Source organism: Schistocerca nitens, chromosome 9 (assembly GCF_023898315.1).
Source record: "Schistocerca nitens isolate TAMUIC-IGC-003100 chromosome 9, iqSchNite1.1, whole genome shotgun sequence".
In the NCBI taxonomy this organism is placed as follows: Eukaryota; Metazoa; Arthropoda; class Insecta; order Orthoptera; family Acrididae; genus Schistocerca; species Schistocerca nitens.
This window is the reverse complement of record NC_064622.1, coordinates 166348421-166372725: the sequence shown is the minus strand read 5'-3', so window position 1 is coordinate 166372725 and position 24305 is coordinate 166348421. Positions and strand designations below refer to the sequence as shown.

At 37.9% G+C, this 24305-nt stretch overlaps 1 protein-coding gene across 2 annotated transcripts in view; it reads right to left on the bottom strand.

Annotated features, from left to right (window-relative positions):
• The window catches only part of LOC126204423 (oxysterol-binding protein 1), a 289382-nt gene that overhangs the window by 62876 nt on the left and 202201 nt on the right, over positions 1-24305 (bottom strand). For both annotated transcript variants that reach the window (XM_049938811.1, XM_049938812.1), the window contains one exon: positions 5596-5763. In XM_049938811.1, coding sequence (XP_049794768.1) covers positions 5596-5763 — 168 coding nt within the window. The remainder of the gene's footprint in view (positions 1-5595; positions 5764-24305) is intronic.

Genomic DNA, 24305 nt, shown 5'->3' with positions numbered 1-24305 from the left:
TCATCTGGTGTTTCATGAGAGCACTTAGTGACTTCCAACAAACTTTTAAGTGCAATTTCAAATCTTTTCTAAACTTTTTACAGTTAACATGCTTAATGTCATATTTAATGCATTAACTCTATCATAAATTAAATAGACATTTGAAGTTTTTTTATACATGAAAGTTTGATTCTTTAAAGAATCAGGGGTTTACTGAATGCCAAAAAACAACATACCAACTGAAATGTAATGTGTCTCAGTAAACAGGTCTCAAAATTTACCAGAAATTTTCACAGCACTGAAAGAAAAGTTTTTGGAATTATGAAATACAATGAGAACATATATCTTGATGAGGAATGCATTGATGACAAAAAATGGAAGATCTTACAAAATATAAACTGCAAGAAGAAACCCACTGCAAGACAAACCAAATAAGACTTGTTCTTTAATAAGAAAGAAAAAGAATGACTCAGTCAACTAAATTTTTAACAAAAAGCAAAACAGAAGACAACTAACACCAGATGACTGTTCTCAAGCAAATATGTACACGAAGTTTATCAGTGAAGTACAAGGCAGTCTCTAAGAAATTTTCTGTGTTTCTTCTGGAGGCAAAAAAGGAGTATCATCATCACATTTTGTGACAAAGCTCTTACACCTGTTTAACATATTGGTATAGTACATTTAGGAGAAAAATTTTACCAAAATATTTATATGTCACAATAATATACAATACCTTATTTGCAACAGAACGAGAAATTGTTGTTGTTGTTGTTGTTGTTGTTGTTGTTGTCTTCATTCCTGAGATTGTTTGATGCAGCTCTCCATGCTACTCTAGCCCGTGCAAGCTGCTTCATCTCCCAGTACGTACTGCAACCTACATCCTTCTGAACCTGCTTAGTGTATTCATCTCTTGGTCTCCCTCTACGATTTTTACCCTCCACGTTGCCCTCCAATACTAAATTGGTGATCCCTTGACACCTACCAACTGATCCCTACTTCTAGTCAAGTTGTGCCACGATTCCTCTTCTCCCCAATCCTATTCAGTACCCCCTCATTAGTTATGTGATCTACCCATCTAATCTTCAGCATTCTTCTGTAGCACCACATTTCAAAAGCTTCTATTCTCTTCTCGTCCAAACTATTTATCGTCCATGTTTCACTTCCATACAGGGCTACACTCCATACAAATACTTTCAGAAACGACTTCCTGACGCTTAAATCTATACTCTATGTTAACAAACTTCTCTTCTTCAGAAATCCTTTCCTTGCCATTGCCAGTCTACATTTTATATCCTCTCTACTTTGACCATCATCAGTTATTTTGCTCCAAAAATAGCAAAACTCCTTTACTACTCATCTCATTTCCTAATCTAATTCCCTCAGTGTCACCTGAGGGAATTCGACTACATTCCATTATCCTCGTTTTGCTTTTGTTGATGTTCGTCTTATATCCTCCTTTCAAGACACTGTCCATTCCGTTCAACTGCTCTTCCAAGTCCTTTGCTGTCTCTGACATAATTACAATGTCATTGGCAAACCTTAAAGTTTTTATTTCTTCGCCATGGATTTTAATACCTACTCTGCATTTTTCTTTAGTTTCCTTTACTGCTTGCTCAATATATAGACTGAATAACATAGGGGAGAGGCTACACCCCTGTCTCACTCACTTCCCAACCACTGCCTCTCTTTCATGTCCTTTGACTTATACCTGCCATTTGGTTTCTGTACAAATTGTAAATCGCCTTTCGCTCCCTGTATTTTACCCCTGCCACCTCCAGAATTTAAAAGAGTGTTCCAGGCAACACTGTCAAAAGCTTTCTCCATGTCTACAAATGCTAGAAACGTAGGTTTGCCTCCTTCTAAGCTTCTAAGATAAGCCATAGGGTCAGTATTGCCTCACGTGTTCCAACATTTCTATGGAATCCAAACTGATCTTCCCAGAGGTCGGCTTCTACCAGTTTTTCCATTCGTCTGTAAAGAATTCGCGTTATTATTTTGCACCCGTGGCTTATTGAACTGATAGTTCGGTAATTTTCACATTTATCAACAACTGCTTTCTTTGGGATTGGAATAATTATATTCTTCTTGAAGTCTGAGGATATTTCGCCTGTCTCATACATCTTGCTCATCAGATGGTAGAGTTTTATCAGGACTGGCTCTCCCAAGACCGTCAGTAGTTCCAATGGAATGTTGTCTACTCCCGGGGCCTTGTTTTGACTAATCGACTCAGGTCTTTCAGGTCTTTCAGTGCTCTGTCAAACTCTTCATGCAGTATCGTATCTCCCATTGCATCTTCATTTTTATATTTTCTCCTTTCGTCAATTAAATTCAATATTTCTTCTGTCACCCAAGGATTTCTATTAGCCCTTGTCTTTTTACCTACTTGATCCTCTGCTGCCTTCACTACTTCATCCCTCAAAGCTACCCATTCTTCTTCTACTGTATTTCTTTCCCCCGTTCTTGTCAATTGTTCCCTTATGCTCTCCCTGAAACTCTGTGTAACATCTGGTTTAGTCAGTTTATCCAGGTCCCATCTCCTTAAATTCCCACCTTTTTGCAGTTTCTTCAATTTTAATCTACAGTTCATAACCAATAGATTGTGGTCAGAGTCCACAACTGCCCCTGGAAATATCTTACAATTTAATACCTGGTTCCTAAATCTCTATCTTCCCATTATATAATCTATCCGAAACCTGTTAGTATCTCCAGGATTCTTCCGCGTATACAACCTTCTTTTATGATTCTTGAACCAAGTGTTAGCTATGATTAAGTTATGCTCTGTGCAAAATTCTACTAGGCGGCTTCCTCTTTCATTTCTTGGCCCCAATCCATATTCACCTACTACGTTTCCTTCTCTCCCTTTTCCTACTGTCGAATTCCAGTCACCCATGACTATTAAATTTTCGTCTCCCTTCACTATCTGAATAATTTCTTTTATCTCATCATACATTTCTTCAATTCCTTCGTCATCTGCAGAGCTAGTTGGCATATAAACTTGTACTACTGTAGTAGGTGTGGGCTTCGTATCTATCTTGGCCACAATAATGCGTTCACTAAGCTGTTTGTAGTAGCTTACCCGCGTTCCTATTTTTCTATTCATTATTAAACCTACTCCTGCATTACCCCTATTTGACTTTGTGTTTGTAACCCTGTAGTCACCTGACCAGAAGTCTTGTTCCTCCTGCCACCGAACTCCACTAATTCCCACTATATCTAACTTCAACCTATCCATTTCCCTTTTTAAATTTTCTAACCGACCTGCCCGATTAAGGGATCTGACATTCCACGCTCCGATCCGTAGAACACCAGTTTTCTTTTTCCTGATAACGACGTCCTCTTAGGTAGTCCCGCCCGGAGATCCGAATGGGGGACTATTTTACCTCCGGAATATTTTACCCAAGAGGACGCCATCATGATTTAACCATACAGTAAAGCTGCATGACCTTTGGAAAAATTATGACCATACTTTCCCCTTGCTTTCAGCCGTTCGCAGTACCAGCACAGCAAGGCCGTTTTGGTTAGTGTTACAAGGCCAGATCAGTCAATCATCCAGACTGTTGCCCCTGCAACTACTGTAAAGGCTGCTGCCCCTCTTTAGGAACCACACGTTTGTCTGGCCTCTCAATAGATACCCCTCCATTGTGGTTGCACCTACGGTACGGCTATCTTTATCGCTGATGCACGCAAGCCTCCCTACCAATGGCAAGGTCTATGGTTCATTGAGGTGTGTGTGTGTGTGTGTGTGTGTGTGTGTGTGTGTGTGTGTGTCAAGAAGTTAATACTGATAACACCAAATACTCTGTCGACTTGCTTTGGAGCCATTTAGCTAGAGCAAGAAAGGCAAAGAAAAATGAAATTTGAGAGTAATAAGTAAATTATTGTTTTACATTGCTGAAAATAATAAAAATAAAATTAAAATTCGAAGATAAACCTCTATAAAACTCTTGTTGTGCTATACAGTTGTGACATTTCAAAATGAAAACAAAAAAAATCTTAAAATGGAAAATTTAAAAGGGAGATATTTAGTGGAATTCAAGAAGAAACCATAAGAGAAAGGAAAAATTGAAGAAATACAGAATTATAATGTTTTATACAGAGAGAGTCAGACATCATATGAAAATCTAAAGAAACAATACTTAGGTGGCTTGGATACACATTTTTCTCTCACAAAGAGAGGAAATTCTACTAAGAATTTACAGTACATCCTAAAGATTGAAAGACATCCCAGAACTATGTTTCACTGAAAACATCCAAGAAGGCAAAAACACTGGGTACGTAATTGAGTAATTGAATGCCAAGACAAAACTTCCTGGCAAAGCATTGTAAAACCAGTGGCTAAGCAACTTTATAGTTTGTTAATACTGGAGAAATAACCCAGATTTAGGTGGTGATATACAACAACAGTACTGGCAACTTACTGAAACTAACCGTAAAACTTTCAAATAAAAATATGCAAAGCACACTGCAACCTGACATTTTGCATCAATCAATTATGCCTGAAACTAAGACTGGTAAGCATCCCATGTTTGCACACTAGATAAACAGAATACAATTTGTTTTGGAAGTTTAAGGAGCTTATAGTTTTGCCTCCCCAGAAGAGCCTTCTGTAGTCGTTAGCTGAGAAGTCTGCATCCTGAACAAAGCTTTCTCTTGAGAACTTTTAACATTGCACCGCGTCAGCATTCGTGAATAATTTAATGATTATAAAGAATCTGCCTTGATTGCAAATAGAAACCGGATGTTGACCTAGGTTTCGGCACGGATAACCACGCCTTCTTCGGAACACACTAAAACTACGAACTGCCTAAAGAGGCATGGTCTGTATCAATGTTGGACCATGCCTCTTTAGGCAGTTTGTAGTTTTAGTGTGTTCCGAAGAAGGCGTGGTTACCTGCGCCGAAACCTAGGTCAACATCTGGTTTCCATTTGCAATCGAGGCGGATTCTTTAGAAACATTAAAACTTTCTCTGTTCAGTGGATTGTAATATGTTCTGCATCATTAGGACTGTCATCAATAATCAAGAAATGCATTGTAGGTTTGTAACACCACATTGCTTGCAATTAAATACAATGGCGGGTAGACATACTAAGGTCAAGCGTCTTCATCCTGAATTTTGGTTTGAACACTGCAGTGCTTTGCTATGTATTGTCCTACTGGAACTGGCACTCTCTTGCCTTTCTTGAACCTTTGAAATAACTTACCCAGCCAGTTATGGGGGACCTATTCCTAACATCGACGCCAAACTACAGTGATACTTAAAACTTTTCGCAGATACAAATCAGTGAGACAAAAGAAGCAAAAAGTAACAGAAAATCCTAAGACACTGAAGTACTATTTTGTACTTTTGGGTTTAACATATAATTTAATTCTATAGCGATTACAATGGTTTTACACTGATTTATAATTAATTCTCTACGGATGTTATAAAATGAACACACTCACAACTATGATAACTATGATGCACAAGTAGAAAGGATTTTGAAACACAAACAACACTTCAACTGACTAGCGCTGCGAGAGGTCAAGTACATCACTGTAAGTGGTATAATTTTCTCATGTCTGTATGTCAAAAACTAAGCCAATAGGTACAGCAAATTAAGGAATTATTTACTTACACTGCAAATGGTGGTGGTTGTGGTGGAGGTTTGATCCACACAGCCATTGCCTGTGGAGTTGGCCGTGCTGATAACCAGCACCTTGGTCTCAGTAGTGTCGTCCACCTCACTGCTAGAACCAGACGCTTCGTCTTGACCGTCAGAATGAGGCAGACGTGTGTCGGAAACCTGTCAACATAAGAAAACTGTGGTATTTGATTTTGATAATGAAGGATGCCACTTTTTACTTTCAGTGTATATTTTTCCAACAGCATTGCTTTAAATATCTATCTTTACTGAATATTTTAATCCTAGTTCTTGTACTATTACAAAGAAGTATGAATTTTACCAATATCACCAGAACAGTTTTGAGGTCTGATATCATATCAAATATGAAACAATTTTAGTAACCCATTTTAAAGATTAATTTGTGAATCTCACCATCACATTCAGTGTGTGAGGCTACGAAACTTGAATACCACCAAAAATTCATGCAATATTTATCATTAATTTTCAGCCTTAATCCCATAGGCTGTATGTGGTTGCACCAACATCTCAGTTCAAAGCCTAGATAAGAATGTATGCATTTAAAGTGTTAACCATAATTACAATACCATATTTTGGAATAAATATCTTTTGCTACTCATAACAGAAGGATTTTAAAATACTAGCCAGACTAGTGCAGCTTACCTTATCAATATCATATGGAAAGTTGGAACAGATTTTAAATAATTTAGAAGTAAAGGCAGCAACTCAAAACTTGTTGGGTCATCAACAAACATAGAAACAACACTGGAAACTTCGCTAGCTTTCAGATAAATCCTTTTTCGAGTTAAGACGACACACACACACACACACACACACACACACACACACACACACACACACAAATGAGAAGTCCCTTACCCAGTATGCTGGAGGTCTCACTAATGCCTTCACAGAGGGCACTATCCCACAAACCTAGTCCACAGAAATTCCTAAACCTTGTCTTCACACACCTCTAATTATACCAGTCCAAGACCCAGCTGTAAGGGAACGTCCTCATCGCCCGCAATTTCCAGATTAAAACAACTGAACCATACCTGCTGCCAGGGCTTCAACTATATCATCAAGCCTGTAAATGACGATAATCCTACCTACAATCTTGTCCACCCCTCTTGAAGTGGACTTCGGCACTCAGCTTATCTACACAATGTCCCAGTCTATTCCTATTCCATACCCACTCCCAACCCATGGCCACATGGGTAAAATTCCTGTGGAAAACAATGGTGCAAGACGTGACCAATTAACCTACCCAACACGACCTACTCCAGCCCCATAACAGGCTTATCCTATACCACTGTGAAAGCAGTCATATTACATACAATCACTGTTGCAATTTCTGCACATTATTTTTAAGTGGTTATGACCACCAGCCAACTGTCCACCCGAATGAATGGCCACTATCACACCGTTGCCAAGAGCACAGTTGACCATCCAGCAGAACACACTGATGAGCACTATGTGCTCGAATCCAATGGCTACTTCACAACCTGTGCCATCTGGATCCTTACCCTGGCACCAGCTTTTCTGAACTATGTTGGTGGGAATTATCCTTGTAACAGATCCTTCATTCTCGTAATTCTCCTGGTCCCACTGCCCACCAAGTACCTGCCTTATATCGATCTCCACCCTTACCAATCACCAGTCCCCTAATACCACCCGTACTGCACACACACACACACACACACACACACACACACACACACACACACACTCACTCATTCACTCACTCCCTCCTCAGTCTCCTCTTCCTGCAATCCCCTTCCAATACATTCACCATCATTGTGTGCGGCACATAGTTACTGGTGCCAGTGTGTTGCATTCTTATCAAGTTTACCTGCTGCCTCAACCTCCCTCACCCCTATCCCATATACTCGCTGTCTTCCTCCAAGCTGCATCCACCATTCCCATACCCTTCCTTCTGTTCCCCATCTTCTCCCTTCGCCCACTCGAAACAATACAATCCATCTCGCCAGTCTACTGCAGAACAGTAGTCCTGTCATTGTGTATTTAGTGTGTCATCTAGTTCAAAATAGGATTCGTCTCGAAGCTAGGAAAGTTTTCAGTCTTGTTTACATGCCTGTCAATGTCTCAATGGCTCTACTATTCTATAAGCTGTTACCTTAACTCATATTATTTACCTTAGTAATAACATTATGAACAGTGGCACGACTTTGATAAGGGTAGCTCATGGACTCTTGTACAAAGACACTATCCATATTGCCTTGAATTGCTTATTTTAAGGGGAGAGCTGTTACTGATGTTTGACTGATGGGGCTGCTAAGTGCTATACCACCTACTACACTCCCCTGACTTAAGCCCTCGTAAGTTGAACTCAATTTCTAAACTGAAGGACACACTTCACAGCATCCGCTTCAGAACTGCTACAAATTCGTCGGGCTATAGGGCGTGCCGCTCTAACTGTCAACACATCTGGCACTGCTAAGAGTATCCTACGACTTCCACATCACTGGCAACAGGTTATACACAATGCTGGTGACTACTCTGAAGGTCAGTAAAACTTTGAAACACATATCTATTTTGTACAAGTTGTAAATAAATAGTTGCCACTAATAAAGTTCCTACCCTCGTAAAATTTTGACAGGAAAGTGTTTCTGAAGAAGAGAAACTTGTTAACATCGAGTATAGATTCAAGTGTCAGGAAGTTGTTTCTGAAAGTATTTGTATGGAGTGTAGCTATGTATGGAAGTGAAACTTGAACGCTAAATAGTTTAGACAAGAAGAGAATAGAAGCTTTCGAAATGTGGTGCTACAGAAGAACGTTGAAGATTAGCTTGTAGATCACCTAACTATTGAGGAGGTACTGAATACAATTGGGGAGAAGAGGAATTTGCAGAACAATTTGACTAGAAGAAGGGATCGTTTGATAGGAAGCGTTCTGAGGTGTCAAGGGATTACCAATTTAGTACTGGAGGGAAGCAGTGTGGAGTGTAAAAATCATAGAGACCAAGACATGAACACAGTAAGCAGATTGAGAAGGATGTAGGCTGGGTCATTCCATGTCAAGTCACCCAGGCCTTGATACCAACCATGTCAGATTTTGATGAAACTTTGTACAATTACTTCTTTTATCACCCTGAAAGCACTTGTAAATTTTTTTTCTCTATCTCTTATAGTTTTTTTAATAAATTTTTGAAGTTTTTAGATTTGGCCTTGTTTCAGCAGTCGGATATCTTAACTTAAACGTGTCCTCACAACAACAAAAATTTGTATATTAAAGAATACTCAAGATATGACTATGAAATTTTGGAATAAGTTTGTGTATTATATCTAAATGTTAAAAAAAATTACCATAAAGATATATTAAAATCTTTCAAATGAAAAAAAATTTGCATTTAAGCTAATGGATGTTTAGTTTTACGAAAACTGCAATATCTAGAGTCTCAGACCTGATAGAAAGCTCAAATTTGTTTTAAAATACTCTTAATTGTATAGGATATTAGATAAAAGAAAAATTATGTTGGCTTTTTTAACCTGTTTAACAGTTATCTAATTTTTAAAATAATATTAATTGTTGTTGTGGTCTTCAGTCCTGAGACTGGTTTGATGCAGCTCTCCATGCTACTCTATCCTGTGCAAGCTGCTTCATCTCCCAGTACCTACTGCAACCTACATCCTTCTGAATCTGCTTAGTTTATTCATCTCTTGGTCTCCCTCTGCGATTTTTACCCTCCACACTGCCCTCCAATACTAAATTGGTGATCCCTTGATGCCTCAGAACATGTCCTACCAACCGATCCCTTCTTCTGGTCAAGTTGTGCCACAAACTTCTCTTCTCCCCAATCCTATTCAGTACTTCCTCATTAGTTATGTGATCTACCCATCTAATCTTCAGCATTCTTCTGTAGCACCACATTTCAAAAGCTTCTATTCTCTTCTTGTCCAAACTATTTATCGTCCATGTTTCACTTCCATACATGGCTACACTCCATACAAATACTTTCAGAAACGACTTCCTGACACTTAAATCTATACTTGATGTTAACAAATTTCTCTTCTTCAGAAACACTTTCCTTGCCATTGCCAGTCTATATTTTATATCCTCTCTACTTCAACCATCATCAGTTATTTTGCTCCCCAAACAGCAAAACTCCTTTACTACTTTAAGTGTCTCATTTCCTAATCTAATTCCCTCAACATCACCCGACTTAATTCGACTACATTTCATTATCCTCGTTTTGCTTTTGTTGATGTTCATCTTATATCCTCCTTTCAAGACACTGTCCATTCCGTTCAACTGCTCTTCAAAGTCCTTTGCTGTCTCTGACAGAATTACAATGTCATCGGCGAACCTCAAAGTTTTTATTTCTTCTCCATGGATTTTAATACCTACTCTGAATTTTTCTTTTGTTTCCTTTACTGCTTGCTCAATATACAGATTGAATAACATCGGGGAGAGGCTACAACCCTGTCTCACTCCCTTTCCAACCACTGCTTCCCTTTCATGTCTCTCGACTCTTATTACTGCCATCTGGTTTCTGTAAAAATTGTAAATAGCTTTTCGCTCCCTGTATTTTACCCCTGCCACCTTTAGAATTTGAAAGAGAGTATTCCAGTCAACATTGTCAAAAGCTTTCTCTGAGTCTACAAATGCTAGAAACGTAGGTTTGCCTTTCCTTAATCTTTCTTCTAAGATAAGTCGTAAGGTCAGTATTGCCTCACGTGTTCCAGTGTTTCTATGGAATCCAAACTGATCTTCCCCGAGGTTGGCTTCTATTAGTTTTTCCATTCATCTGTAAAGAATTCGTGTTAGTATTTTGCAGCTGTGACTTATTAAACTGATGGTTCGGTAATTTTCACATCTGTCAACACCTGCTTTCTTTGGGATTGGAATTATTATGTTCTTCTTGAAGTCTGAGGGTATTTCGCCTGTTTCATACATCTTGCTCACCAGATGGTAGAGTTTTATCAGGACTGGCTCTCCCAAGACCGTCAGTAGTTCCAATGGAATGTTGTCTACTCCCGGGGCCTTGTTTCGACTAATCGACTCAGGTCTTTCAGTGCTCTGTCAAACTCTTCACGCAGTATCGTATCTCCCATTTCATCTTCATCTACATGCTCTTCCATTTCCATAATATTGTCCTCAAGTACATCGCCCTTGTATAGACCCTCTATATACTCCTTCCACCTTTCTGCTTTCCCTTCCTTGCTTAGAACTGGGTTTCCATCTGAGCTCTTGATATTCATACAAGTGGTTCTCTTTTCTCCAAAGGTCTCTGTAGGCAGTATTTATCTTACCCCTACTGATAAGCACCTCTACATCCTTACATTTGTCCTCTAGCCATGCCTGCTTAGCCATTTTGCACTTCCTGTCGATCTCATTTTTGAGACGTTTGTATTCCTTTTTGCCTGCTTCAGTTACTGCATTTTTATATTTTCTCCTTTCATCAATTAAATTCAATATTTCTTCTGTTACCCAAGGATTTCTACTAGACCTCGTCTTTTTACCTACTTGATCCTCTGCTGCCTTCACTACAGGGTTATTACAAATGATTGAAGCGATTTCACAGCTCTACAATAACTTTATTATTTGAGACATTTTCACAATGCTTTGCACACATACAAAAACTCAAAAAGTTTTTTTAGGCATTCACAAATGTTCGATATGTGCCCCTTTAGTGATTCGGCAGACATCAAGCCGATAATCAAGTTCCTCCCACACTCGGCGCAGCATGTCCCCATCAATGAGTTCGAAAGCAACGTTGATGCGAGCTCGCAGTTCTGGCACGTTTCTTGGTAGAGGAGGTTTAAACACTGAATCTTTCACATAACCCCACAGAAAGAAATCGCATGGGGTTAAGTCGGGAGAGCGTGGAGGCCATGACATGAATTGCTGATCATGATCTCCACCACGACCGACCCATCGATTTTCCAATCTCCTGTTTAAGAAATGCCGAACATCATGATGGAAGTGCGGTGGAGCACCATCCTGTTGAAAGATGAAGTCGGCGCTGTCGGTCTCCAGTTGTGGCATGAGCCAATTTTCCAGCATGTCCGCGGGCTACGCGTGAAACTTGCACGCACGCGTTCAACCGTTTCTTCGCTCACTGCAGGCCGACCCATTGATTTCCCCTTACAGAGGCATCCAGAAGCTTTAAACTGCGCATACCATCGCCGAATAGAGTTAGCAGTTGGTGGATCTTTGTTGAACTTCGTCCTGAAGTGTCGTTGCACTGTTATGACTGACTGATGCGAGTGCATTTCAAGCACGACATACGCTTTCTCGGCTCCTGTCGCCATTTTCTCTCACTGCGCTCTCGAGCTGTCTGGCGGCAGAAACCTGTAGTGCGGCTTCAGCCGAACAAAACTTTATGAGTTTTTCTACGTATCTGTAGTGTGTCATGACCATATGTCAATGAATGGAGCTACAGTGAATTTATGAAATCGCTTCAATCATTTGTAATAGCCCTGTACTTCATCCCTCAGAGCTACCCATTCTTCTTCTACTGTACTTCTTTCCCCCATTCCTGTCAATTGTTCCCTTATGCTCTCCCTGAAACTCTGTACAACCTCTGGTTCTTTCAGTTTATCCAGGTCCCATCTCATTAAATTCCCACCTTTTTGTAATTTCTTCAGTTTTAATCTACAGGTCATAACCAATAGATTGTGGTCAGAGTCCACATCTGCCCCTGGAAATGTCTTACAATTTAATACCTGGTTCCTAAATCTCTGTCTTACCATTATATAATCTATCTGATACCTTTTAGTATCTCCAGGGTTCTTCCATGTATACAACCTTCTTTCATGATTCTTAAACCAAGTGTTAGCTGTGATTAAGTTATGCTCTGTGCAAAATTCTACCAGGCGGCCTCCTCTTTCATTTCTTAGCCCCAATCCATATTCACCTACTATGTTTCCTTCTCTCCCTTTTCCTACACTCGAATTCCAGTCACCCATGACTATTAAATTTTCGTCTCCCTTCACTATCTGAATAATAATATTAATTATATTTTTAAAATAAAAAAGTACCAAGTGACATACAGCGAAAATAAGTTTTTGTCTTCTTGGAGTAACAATGTACGCTTGGATTTTGTTTTGTTACTCCTGTGTTTTGAAGTAAAAAATTATTACAGTGTTAAATAGTGCTTGGATAGTATTTTATTAAGTTTATTCGAACTTTCAGTAAGTACTGTTACTTAAATGTGATTTGAGACTTTCTCGGCGTTACTTAGTTTACAGAGATTCTTTCCCAATATCCTATAAAAGTAACCAGAACAGTAATCAGACCAAAAGTGAAATCAGTATGTCAGCTATTCAAACCTGTAGCGTAGGGTTCTTTAAAAAATCTGACTGTTTCCAAACAACCTACACACCTTCAAAAAAAGTTACAACCGGTATCTGAATTGAGTGAGGAAGAAAAAGATTTGATCCACTTACGATCTGGAATTAATCTGTGTGAATTTAAGAATATATGTTCACACCACAGCTACTACTTTTTAAATGTTTTTGAAAAGTATCAAACAACATGTGTAGACCCACTAAAAAAACACAAAAAGCCCATCAAAAAATCGTTGAGAAGTGTAGGCTTGGATCTTTCTAAACAATTACTGACAAAAAATATTAGCATAAAACCTGGACAAAAGGCTTTGCTCAACATGCCGTAACTTTTGTGAGGGGAAATTATGAGTTGAAGTCAATGAAAGTGAAACAGATGATGAAGTCATGGTTGAATTAGAATCACTGGAATCCAGAAATGAATTCCTCATACAAGCAAACATTGCTCTTTATAATTTAGGTTTAACACCGATAAAGCTTCATGGCTTGTCAGAACAAAGTAAAGGGTCTTATTTTAAAAGGAAGGTTAGCAGTATTGAAAAGACTGCAAAAACGGCGGTTTCAAAAGCATTAAAATATGATGCACCAAGTTCTGATGATGACGAAGAAGATACTAGTGTGGTTGAGAAAGCAAAGGATTTTGATGTAATGATTTCTCTTATGAAAGAGAAGATTTCATCTGTTGGGAGGTCTAGAAAAATCCAGATTCTAACCTTGTCTCCAGATTCTTGGAGTCGAAATAAAGTGATGAAAGAATTTAATGTAAGTGAGTACATGGTGCGACAAGATAGAAAGCTAAAATCTGAAAGGGTATTTTAGAAACTCCTGGTCCAAAAAAAGGTAAAACTCTTTCTGAAAATACAGTAAGACTTGTAACAGATTTTTATGAAAAGGATGAAAGTTCCAGAGTGCTACCTGGAACAAAAGACAAAGTAAGTGTTCAAAAAAATGTGTACATGCAAAAAAAGACTCGTTTTGTGTAACTTGAGAGAACTCTATTATTCTTTCAAATGGGAGAATCCCGAGGTAGAAGTAGGATTTTCAAAATTTTGTTTCTTGAGACCTAAATGGTGTATCTTTGCTGGTGCTGCTGGCACACACACTTTATGTGTATGCAGTATCCACCAGAATGTTAAACTATTACTGGATGGTGTGAAAATTGAAGAATCTTATAAAGATCTAACTAAGATGCTCGTGTGCAACATGGAAAACCAAAACTGCATGCTACATCGTTGCGACAGCTGTCCTGCAAATACTGCACTAACTGAGTACTTTACTGAAAATCTAAGTGAAGATTATGATTTAGAAGAAGAAATTGTAATCAGTCAGTCGGTTGACACAGACAGGGCAGAATTGATCAAACAGTCTATCAGTGTTGAAGACTACATTTCTTTATTGGTTAGGTCATTGGAAAAGCTCACCCCGCACTCGTTTATAGCAAAATCCCAATCAGCAGCCTTTAAAAGATTGAATGAAGACCCACCACCCAAACAGCAATTATTGTGATGGATTTCAGTGAAAATTATTCCTTTGTTATAAAAAATGAGATCCAAAGTTACCACTGGAATAGAGGTAGTTGTACTCTACACCCAGTTGGAGTTTTTCTAAGAAATGAGGAAAATAATGTTTTTGTTTCCAACCACTGTTTTATTAGTGATGACCAAGAATATGACACTGGTTTTGTTAACTTTTTGTACAAAGAAATTACAAAGTGGCTGTCATTACATCATACTGACATTGACTCAGTTCACTACTTTACAGATGGTTGTGCTGGGCAGTACAAAAATAGAAACAGTTTTAAAAATTTGACTGAACGCTTGAGAGACTTTAATTTGAAGGCCCAACACTCTTTTTTTGCAACAAGTCATGGGAAGTCAATTTGTGATGGCCTAGGAGGAACTATTAAAAGAATTTTAAGGAAAGCCAGTCTACAGCTTTCAGACAAAGAACAAATAATGACAGCAATCAATGTGTACAAGTTTTGTGAAAGAAACATTGAAAACATTCATTTTCACTTTATTGACAAAAAAGAAGCTGATTTGCTACGGTTAAAACTAGAAAAACGTTTTTCAGCAACCTGAACCATTCCTGGAACAAGAAGTTTTCATAACTTCAAACCACTTCCAACAACCAACCTTGAAATTAGGACTACAGATAGTGTTAAACCCTACTTAGTCTTTTCTTTCCATTCTTCTTCTGATTGGGTTCGTGTTGAACCATCCATAAATAGCTTTGTGGCTGCAAATTATGATGGTAACTGGTACTTTGGACTGGTAAAAACAATATTCAATGATGAAGAAGATGCAGAAATTCTATTTCTACATCCTTCAGGACCAGCTGCATCATTTTATTGGCCTGAAAGAGAAGATTCTTGCATAGTGCCTTTGGAGCACATAGTCTGCGTAGTAGACGCACCTCAATCAAGTGGCACTGGAAGAATGTATTACTTCAAAAAAGACTGTATCAAAAGAACTGAAAGCTCTTGGATGAAGTGAAAAAACAGTTCGAATCAGCATTCAAGCAATCAGTTGGGTTATACATAAGTGTCGTAAGTACACTATCTTTGTACATAATTCTAATGTAATCTACTATAATTATTAAACATGTTAAAAAGCCATCATTATTTTTGTTTTATCAAGTAGCCTATATGTTTAAGAGTAAATTAAAATAAATTTGAGCATTCTATCAGGTCTGAGACTCTAGATATTGCAATTCTTATAAAACAAAACATCCGTTAAAAAAATATTTTTTTTTCATACAAAATATTAATATATTTTAATAGTATCATTTTTATCTTCAAATATGTATAATAAATAAACTTGCTGAAAAAATTCATGATGTTATCTAAAAGAGTTTTTAAGATAAGCAATTTTAAAGTTTTGAATATAAATTAAATTTACCATTCCGAAGGTTCGGAAAACGCAAAACATAAAAATTTTAAAAATTTATACAAAAAAACTATGAGAGATACAGCAAAAAAAATTTGCAGGTGTTGTCAGGATGGTATTAGAACCATTTGAGCCAAATTTCATGAAAATCTAAGGAGGTGGGTGTAAAATTTATTTTTTATTATGTGATTTGATATGGAATGACCCGGTTGCAGTAGTTACTCGGAGATGAACAAGTTCGCACAGGATAGAGTAGTATGGAGAGCTGCATCAAACCAGTGTTATGCAATACAATATTGTTTTTGTACTCTGTAGCTGGAATCACCCCAAACAAATACTACTCATCACATCTTTGATGTGATGCCAAGTGTTGACAAAGCATAGGTTTGTTTCATGTTAGAAACAAAATTATTTTTAAAGTGGAAGTTTATGTACCCATTCAATAGAGTAGTCCTAAATTAATCTATTATTATATTTATTTTATCAATATGTATTATTAGGGACAGTAAAACATGAAGAATAATCAGTACTACTGCAGTGGCAGCACTGCCTTGGTCAGTGCTGACTGCTACCTCCATGCACTCCCCTGGCATGTCTGTCTGGAAACTAGGTGATAAAACATTTGAGGAACACCATGAACTGTCCGCAGAAAGTTCAGAACAGAGCCACCAACAAGGGCAAATATCAAGTTTTTTGTCAACAAATTCACACAAGGAGAAAGTGTGCTTAGTGAGGAATGTCCCGAGCAAACATTAACATCTGATGACACATTTGGAGCATTGAGGATGCAATTGTAAGGAGCCCATGTGCTTCTCTTCATCGGTTGAGCGATGACTTGAGCAACACTAGTATACTCTTCAATTTACACTGACGAGAAGATAGTGTATCATATACAGGTAATACACCACCTGGAGGAGGAGGATTATGATACCCATAGGGAAATGCATGCCGACTTTTGGAGAAAACAGATTTCGGAAACATGTTAGACAACTTCCTTTGTTCACACAGGGTGACGTTTGACACATTTGGTTTTGCGAACCATCACAACTGCTGGATATGGGCCGATAACCATCTTCACGAGATGCAAGAATGGGAAAAAAACATCATCAAAACTGTATGTATGGCTAGGGATGACCATGGCCAGCTTTTACGGCCTATTCTTCTTTGCAGACAAACAGTAACAGGTCACAGTTACCTTGACATGCTTGAGCTTTTCCTGGAACCTCAAGTGGAGTTTTATGGAATTCTGAATTCAGTTGTGCACTAACAGAATTAGCTTCTCCTCATTTTTCTCTCATTCTTTGAGATTTCCTCAAATTCATATTCCTTGACAATAGATTAGTAGAGACTCATTACATATGAATGCTCTTGAGGTCACCTGGTCTTAGCCCCTTTGACTTCTCCCCATGTGATTACATCAATTTCAATGTGTACAGGGTTGCTATCAGTACCCGTGTTGTCAGCCTTGTGATAGGACTGTGGAGGCGATTAACAGCATCACTCCTGATCAACTATCAACTGAGCCTTGGTGAAAACAGTCTCTCTGTGCTGACTTGCAGGGTGGCCATGAATTTTAATGATTTCAAATATCTCGTGTGTCCTTGTTGTATCCAATATACATTTTCTATATTAAACATGATTCATTAAAATGAATCTTAATTTTTGGGCAAACTGTCTTTCTTGAAAGTATTTGTCTGGAGTGTCTTCTCATCCTGAAACTGCTTTTGAAAACTTCATTAAAATTTATTTAGATTTGTGGTATTCTTGTTCTCCTCTTACAAAAATCAATCATAAAAGCCACCCTATAAAGAAAAACATTAGGTGGTACACAGATGAACTTACCAATACAAGGCAAAATATGTTACCGTTGTACCACATGTATAAAAACTCGCTTAAATATGGAACGGAGCAGAAAGATGAATTGTACAAAGCATATCTTGAATGTAAGAGAACCTACAGAACTAAGCTTATAATGGCAAAAAGAACAGCATGCGAAAGATACATTGAAGGGGCTCTTAATAAGTGCAAAGCTGCATGGAATGTTGTTGCACAATAGCAGTGCAGGAATGATGAACATAGCATAGCTCTTGACCCAGATAAAGTTAATCGTTTTTTCATGGACTCTGTAAGTGATATTAGGAACAAAATTGAAAACAACAACCACTAATGCAAGTGATCTACTTAAGGAACAACAACCTGCAAACAATACCTTTAAATGGAGGACAATCGCACCCACTGAGATTACAAAAGTAGTGGCAAAGTTCTCAAACTCCAAGAGCATGGACTACTCTTGGTTGTCCAATTACAAAATTAAAAAAACAGTGCATATAATTAGTGAACCATTGGCCTTTCTGTTCAATAGGTGTCTAGAGTTTCGAGTCTATCCAACAACTCTAAAAATATCAAAAGTTATCCCAGTGTACAAAAAAGGGGACAAACATTATCTCAAAAATTACCGACTAGTTTCAATAGTTCCCATTTTCTCGAAAATATTTGAATCTCTTCTTTATAACCAACTAAACTACTACTCTGAGTCTCATAACTTACTCTCTAATAGTCAATTTGGCTTCCGCAAGGGAAGAAATACCACCACTGCTGTTCTTTCAATTGTGAATGAAGTAATAACAGCCTTTGAGAATAAAAATAAAGCCTCACATCTTTTATGTGATTTAAGTAAGTCATTTGACTGCATTTCTCATATCTTACTTGCTAAACTCAAATTATATGGCATACAAGACTCTGCATTGGCAGTAATTGAATCATACCTAAACAATAGGAAGCGCTTGCCTCTGTCAGAAACAGAGACTCACAATTGCTAGAAGTTAAGACAGGAGTCCCACAAGGTTCTGTCCTTGGGCCCTTCTTTTTTATAATTTCGGTATCCCAATACTGTTATTTGTTATGCTGATGACACAACTAGCAGCACTAAACTGGTTCTCATCAAATACACTGCTTTGCAATCCTGATAAAAACCAACAGATTATACTAGGATTGTCAAAAGAGGTAGATGTGAAAGCAGTTAAAATTCTAGAATTCATGTAGACTAAGTTAACATGGGAAACACACATCAACCATACCTGCACAAAATTGTCTCAAGTTATGTATTTAATGTGGAAACTGAGGAGCCTGGTGACAAAAGAATATTTAAGAGTTATTTATTTTGGACTCTTTCAGTCACATATAGGGTATGGACTGCTGATATGGGGACACATACTTCACATCACTGAAGTTCTAAAAATTCAGAAGAAAGTGATAAGGGCAACGAGCAATTCTGGTAGATCAGAGCACTGCCGGCCACTGTTCATTCAGCTGAAAATATTAACAGTTATTAATCTTTATATATATGCCTCAGCATTGTATGCAAAAAACAATATAGCAGATTTTGGAATGAAGGAAAACACACACCATCATAATACCAGAGACAAAACAAAATTAGACATACCTAGGCACAGGCTGACAAGAACAGGGAATTCCCATCTAATCAATAGTCTAAAAATACTTAATAAACTTCCATTTTCTTCTCGGTCGGCTCACATAAGTAGCTTCAGGAGCAAGCTACTAAACTGGTTACTAATCAATCCTTTTTACAATATAACAGAATTTATGAATATAAAAATCAAACAACATTAATTTTTAAGGATTTCATTATGTGATGTCACTGAATGTATTTATCATATGTTATGGTGTATGTTATCAACTATGGGCACTATTTGCAATGTTCATTTAGCTTTAAGGTACTAGTCAAGGAAAATGTTATATGATATCCATGTAAATTGCCTATTCCACCTCAGGTGGTCAATGGTGAATAAAGAATCTGAATCCTGGAGTCAAAGTGACATACATTTCATTTTTTACCTTCCACAACCTATTCCTCTCCCCTCTCCTAGGTAGGAATCACCAGTTTCAGAAACTAGGATAACTGTGTCACTTTTATATGTGTCTTCTGACGGAACTACACCTATTGCCTCCTGATGGTAAAGAAAGGCCAGCAATGTTGTCTCATAATTTATTCTCATTTACAATACGCTTTCAGCAGAACTGGAAAATATGAGCGATGAACCCCAAGTGTTGAAATCCATTTTGAAAGTTTCCTTATGGCACACACTTATTTTGTACAGAGTTCCTTCAATAGTCAAAACTTTTCTCCAGAATGTGTCATTTATTCACACATTCCATTGCAAATTGTGGGTTCTTACCAGTACTTTAAATATTTAGTTTATAATTTTTCTGATCAGTGTTCTGTGAGGTATGTACTGACTCGTTTGAGGACCAAGTAGCACAGTCCCACAAAATCTAGCAAATAAACATATTGAGAAATACATATATTGTGTAAGAAGTTGTGCACTACTGTTTTCCTAAGAAATTAATTGGTAGAGGTGGTTAAAAGTGCGTAAGCCCTGGGTCACAAATGAAACAACAATATCTTGCAAAACTGAGAGAAAAGATTACTTGAAGTGCAGGATTACTGGAAGGAGCTGCTAATTATTTTTTTAATTAACATCCTGTTTTGATTCACAGACCATCAACAGGTTCATTAAAGCATTCACACCATAATATTAGGCATTATAAAACCACCGCCATCAGGTAATAAAATCCATGAATTTGTTACTGTTATCACAAAGTAGTATGAATTACATCGTTAGTCATAAATAGTGTCACAGACAGTGAACTTTTTCATGTTAATCAATAGTCAGCATTAACACTAGGAATGTCTCTGTTGATGATTTAATTTATATTACTACAAAATGCCAATGATTTTATAACACCTAGTATTACGATTTAAATGCTATTATGAACCTGATGCTGGCCAATGGACCAAAACCAGCTGTTAAATAAAGAAATTTTGTCAGCAGCCCCTGGCACTAATCAAGACATTCCTCAAATATTTAAAAGCTGTGGGGCACCACCTTCTGAAAATAAAAGATTACTTGACATCAAATGACATGGATGATAAGAGAGTTGAATAACAATACAGACTGTACTGTTGAAGTCAAGAAATGTCATCAGAGCCAAAATGTGTGCACTTTCAAGGGGGGGGGGGGGGGGGGGGGGAGAACCTCTTCCAGCAACAAGTCGAGAAGTATTTGCATCATAGTAAGAAAAATAAAACCACAAAAACAAATCAAGGAAATGAATAAAATAAGAAAGAAACTTCTTTAAAGATTTTTAACAAAGTGACCAAAGACAGCCTCAAACCTGCAGAAAATGTTGCTTCAGTTGAACTGGTGGATACTGTAACACAATATTGATGCGGCATGTGATGTCAGGTGAGCACTAACAGAGAGAGAACAGAACACTAAAAATGTAATTTTTTTATAATGTAGTTTTGGTGACTGATTTGTAGTGTAACATCAGGTCTAGGTTAGTCTGGAGATTGACCATTTGGCTGTGAGTCGATAATGTATCTAACACTTCAGTTAATTGAACCTGTTTTCTGTCTTACAAAAGACAACTTAGATTTGAAATACTCTTTAACAAACAGCCTATACAGTTTCAAAGAAAAGCCTCCCAAAACGGGTTTGATAAAATTAAACTTCATTTTAGATATCCAAAAGAAGTTTTTAGTATTATAAGCTCTCTTAAAAATAAATGTTCAAGTAGCTACATTGAAATCAGAGGTACTTTCCCAGAAAGACAAACACAGTGTCAAGTTATTTCACAGAAAAGCAGACAAAAAAAGAATAAGAGTTACAAGTGTGTCAATTGAACTATTCATTTATTCAGCCAGGGATCATCCGATAATGGCGTAGGATTGGTCATTATAAAACAATGAAAATAATTAGTTCAGTACACAGACACACAGAATATATAAGGATGTTTTTATGAGGACAGGAAAGGTAGCCAGCCAAGGCTTAACAGAAGGAACAATCTACACCTAAATACATACTCCATATGATGAATGTCAGATGGTAGCCTGTACCACTGATAGTAATTTCCCTTCCTGTTCCAGTCGCAAACAGAGCACGAGAAAAATTAATGGCCATATGCCTCCTTATAGCCCTAATGCCTCATATCTCATCTTCGTAATCCTTACACAAGATGTATTTGGAGGCAGTAGAACAGTTTTGCAGACAGATTCAAATACGGCTCTCTAAATTTTCTCAGTAATGTTCCTCCATAAAGAATATCACCATCCCTCCAAGGATTGCCACTTGAGTTTCTGAAGCATCTCTGTAACACTGATGTATTGTTTGAACCTACTGTTAACAATCACCTCTGAATTGCTTCGATGTCGTCTTTTAATGCAACTGAGTACGGATCCCAAGTACTCAAGAACAGGTCACACTTGTGTCTCATATGCCACCTCCTTTACAAATGAACCACATTTTCTCAAAGCTTTATCAACAAACTCTATAGTCGACCATTTGCCTTCCCTACTACATATTCACATGCTTGTTCTATTTCATATCACTTTGCAACATTATGCCCAGATATTTAAACGACAGTACTGCATCAAGCAGGGCTGTTTCTGAACATTATTGGTTTTTTAAGCAGGGCACTATTAATGCTGTATCTGAGCATTATTGGTTTGTTTCCCTACTCATCCACATTAACTTACATTTTTCTACACCAACTAGAAATTTTGTCTAAGCCATCTTTTATCCCCCTACAGTAACTCAACTTCAACACCTTCCTGTACACCAAGCACCAGTAAACAATCGCAGATTGCTGCCCTTCCTGCCTGCCAAATAATTTATGAATATAGCAAATAACAACACTTCCCTGGGGCACTCCCAACAGTACCCTCGTTTCTGATGAACACTCGCCATTGAGGACAACATACTGGGTGCTATAACACACGAAGTCTTTGAGGCACTTAACAATGGAGCACTGTATCAAATGCTCTCAAGAAATCTAGAAATATGGAATACACCTACTGCCCTTCATCCATAGTTTACACTATATCATGTGAGAATAGGGCAAGCCGAGTTTCGTACAAGCAATGCTTTCTAAAACCATGCTGATTCATGCACATAAGCTTCTCAGTCTCAAGAAATTTTAGTATACTCAAACTGAGAATATGCTCACGGATGATTCTGTAGCAAACCAATGTTAGGGGTGTTTGTAATTTTGCAAGCCTGTCCTACCATTCTTATATACACAAGTCACCTGCACTTTTTTCCAGTCACTTTGGGATGAAAAAGAGATTGTGATAAATGCAAGTCAGGAGTCAATACTATACAGAACTCTTTGTAAAACAAAATTACATCCCAGAATTTGCATGAAGTTGCATATGTGGTAGTTATAATTAAACTTTTGCTACTTGAGAAGGCCCCCTTGAAAAACACGTGAACATAAGACAACAAAACTTTGTGGAAACATTTGTAAAAACATGTGGAAGAAAAATAACAAACCACTGAAAGAATTTCCGCATGAGAAGGTAACATTTGTTAATTTTGTACCACATTTACGTTGCTCTGTGTGACGATCATCTGCATCCACAACAGCCTGAAGCCACCCTAAATATACCATTTACAAAATGCACAAAGCACTTTTCAAACAGTGGATGATGGAATGGTCACCCATCATGACACAGCTAGCACACTGCTTTAAGTTTGTATATTGCTATCAGCTTTGTCAGCCATGGCAACAGTAACTTCAATAATTTGTGGCACTATTGGCCAACACACTCTCTCTGGAGCAATTCCCAAATTACCAGCTAATTAGAACTTCTGAACTATGTTCTTCAATTCCAGTGCAGAAAGTGGACCTCTCCATAGCCCTACAATGGGTCAATACTCATGAAGCCCAGCACCACTACAACTGTTGTTTTAATAAAACAGCTTTACAAGCAAAGCCCTGTTCACCTTGTCCAGACCAATGTTGATGGTCTGCAACTTTAATGCAGACTGGTGCTTGTATATCCACCCTTTGTCATCATACCAGTACCAGTACCTGTCAGCAAGTCATGACACTAACACTACTAACAACACAAATCTTGCAGTGCAAAGTCAGATCATCATTCCCATGGTACACTGTTTCACTTCACAATGGCAATGCTGTGTTCCAAAATGCCAGGGCCCCTGTTCACACAGTCTGCACTGCCCATGGCTGGTTTTGTAAGCATGAGGATGAACTGACATCTCCCTTCGCCACCAGTCACCAGATCGCAATATTATTGAGCCTTTGTAGTCCACTTTAGATAGTAGGGTATGCAATCATCACTACCTGAATTTGCCACTATCTTGCAGGAAGAATGGTTTAGATTACCTTCAAAACTGTACAAGACATTTTTCAATCTCTTTATCGTCCTTACTAACTAGGGTCAGTTTAAGGCCCATGTGACCACAGGCTGCACTAAGGAAGGCAGCAGAGGTGACCCATGTGCAAAATGTGTATACAGCATCTACTGTAATTAGCCTACCAGTGAAAACTGACATTGGTGTAAGTATATAATAACAGCAGCACAAACATTATAGTGAACATGGGTCTGCTAAAGAGCTGTTTTTGAGACAATTATGGACATATGGCAAGAAAGTTACAAGAAATTCAGATTTCTTTGTT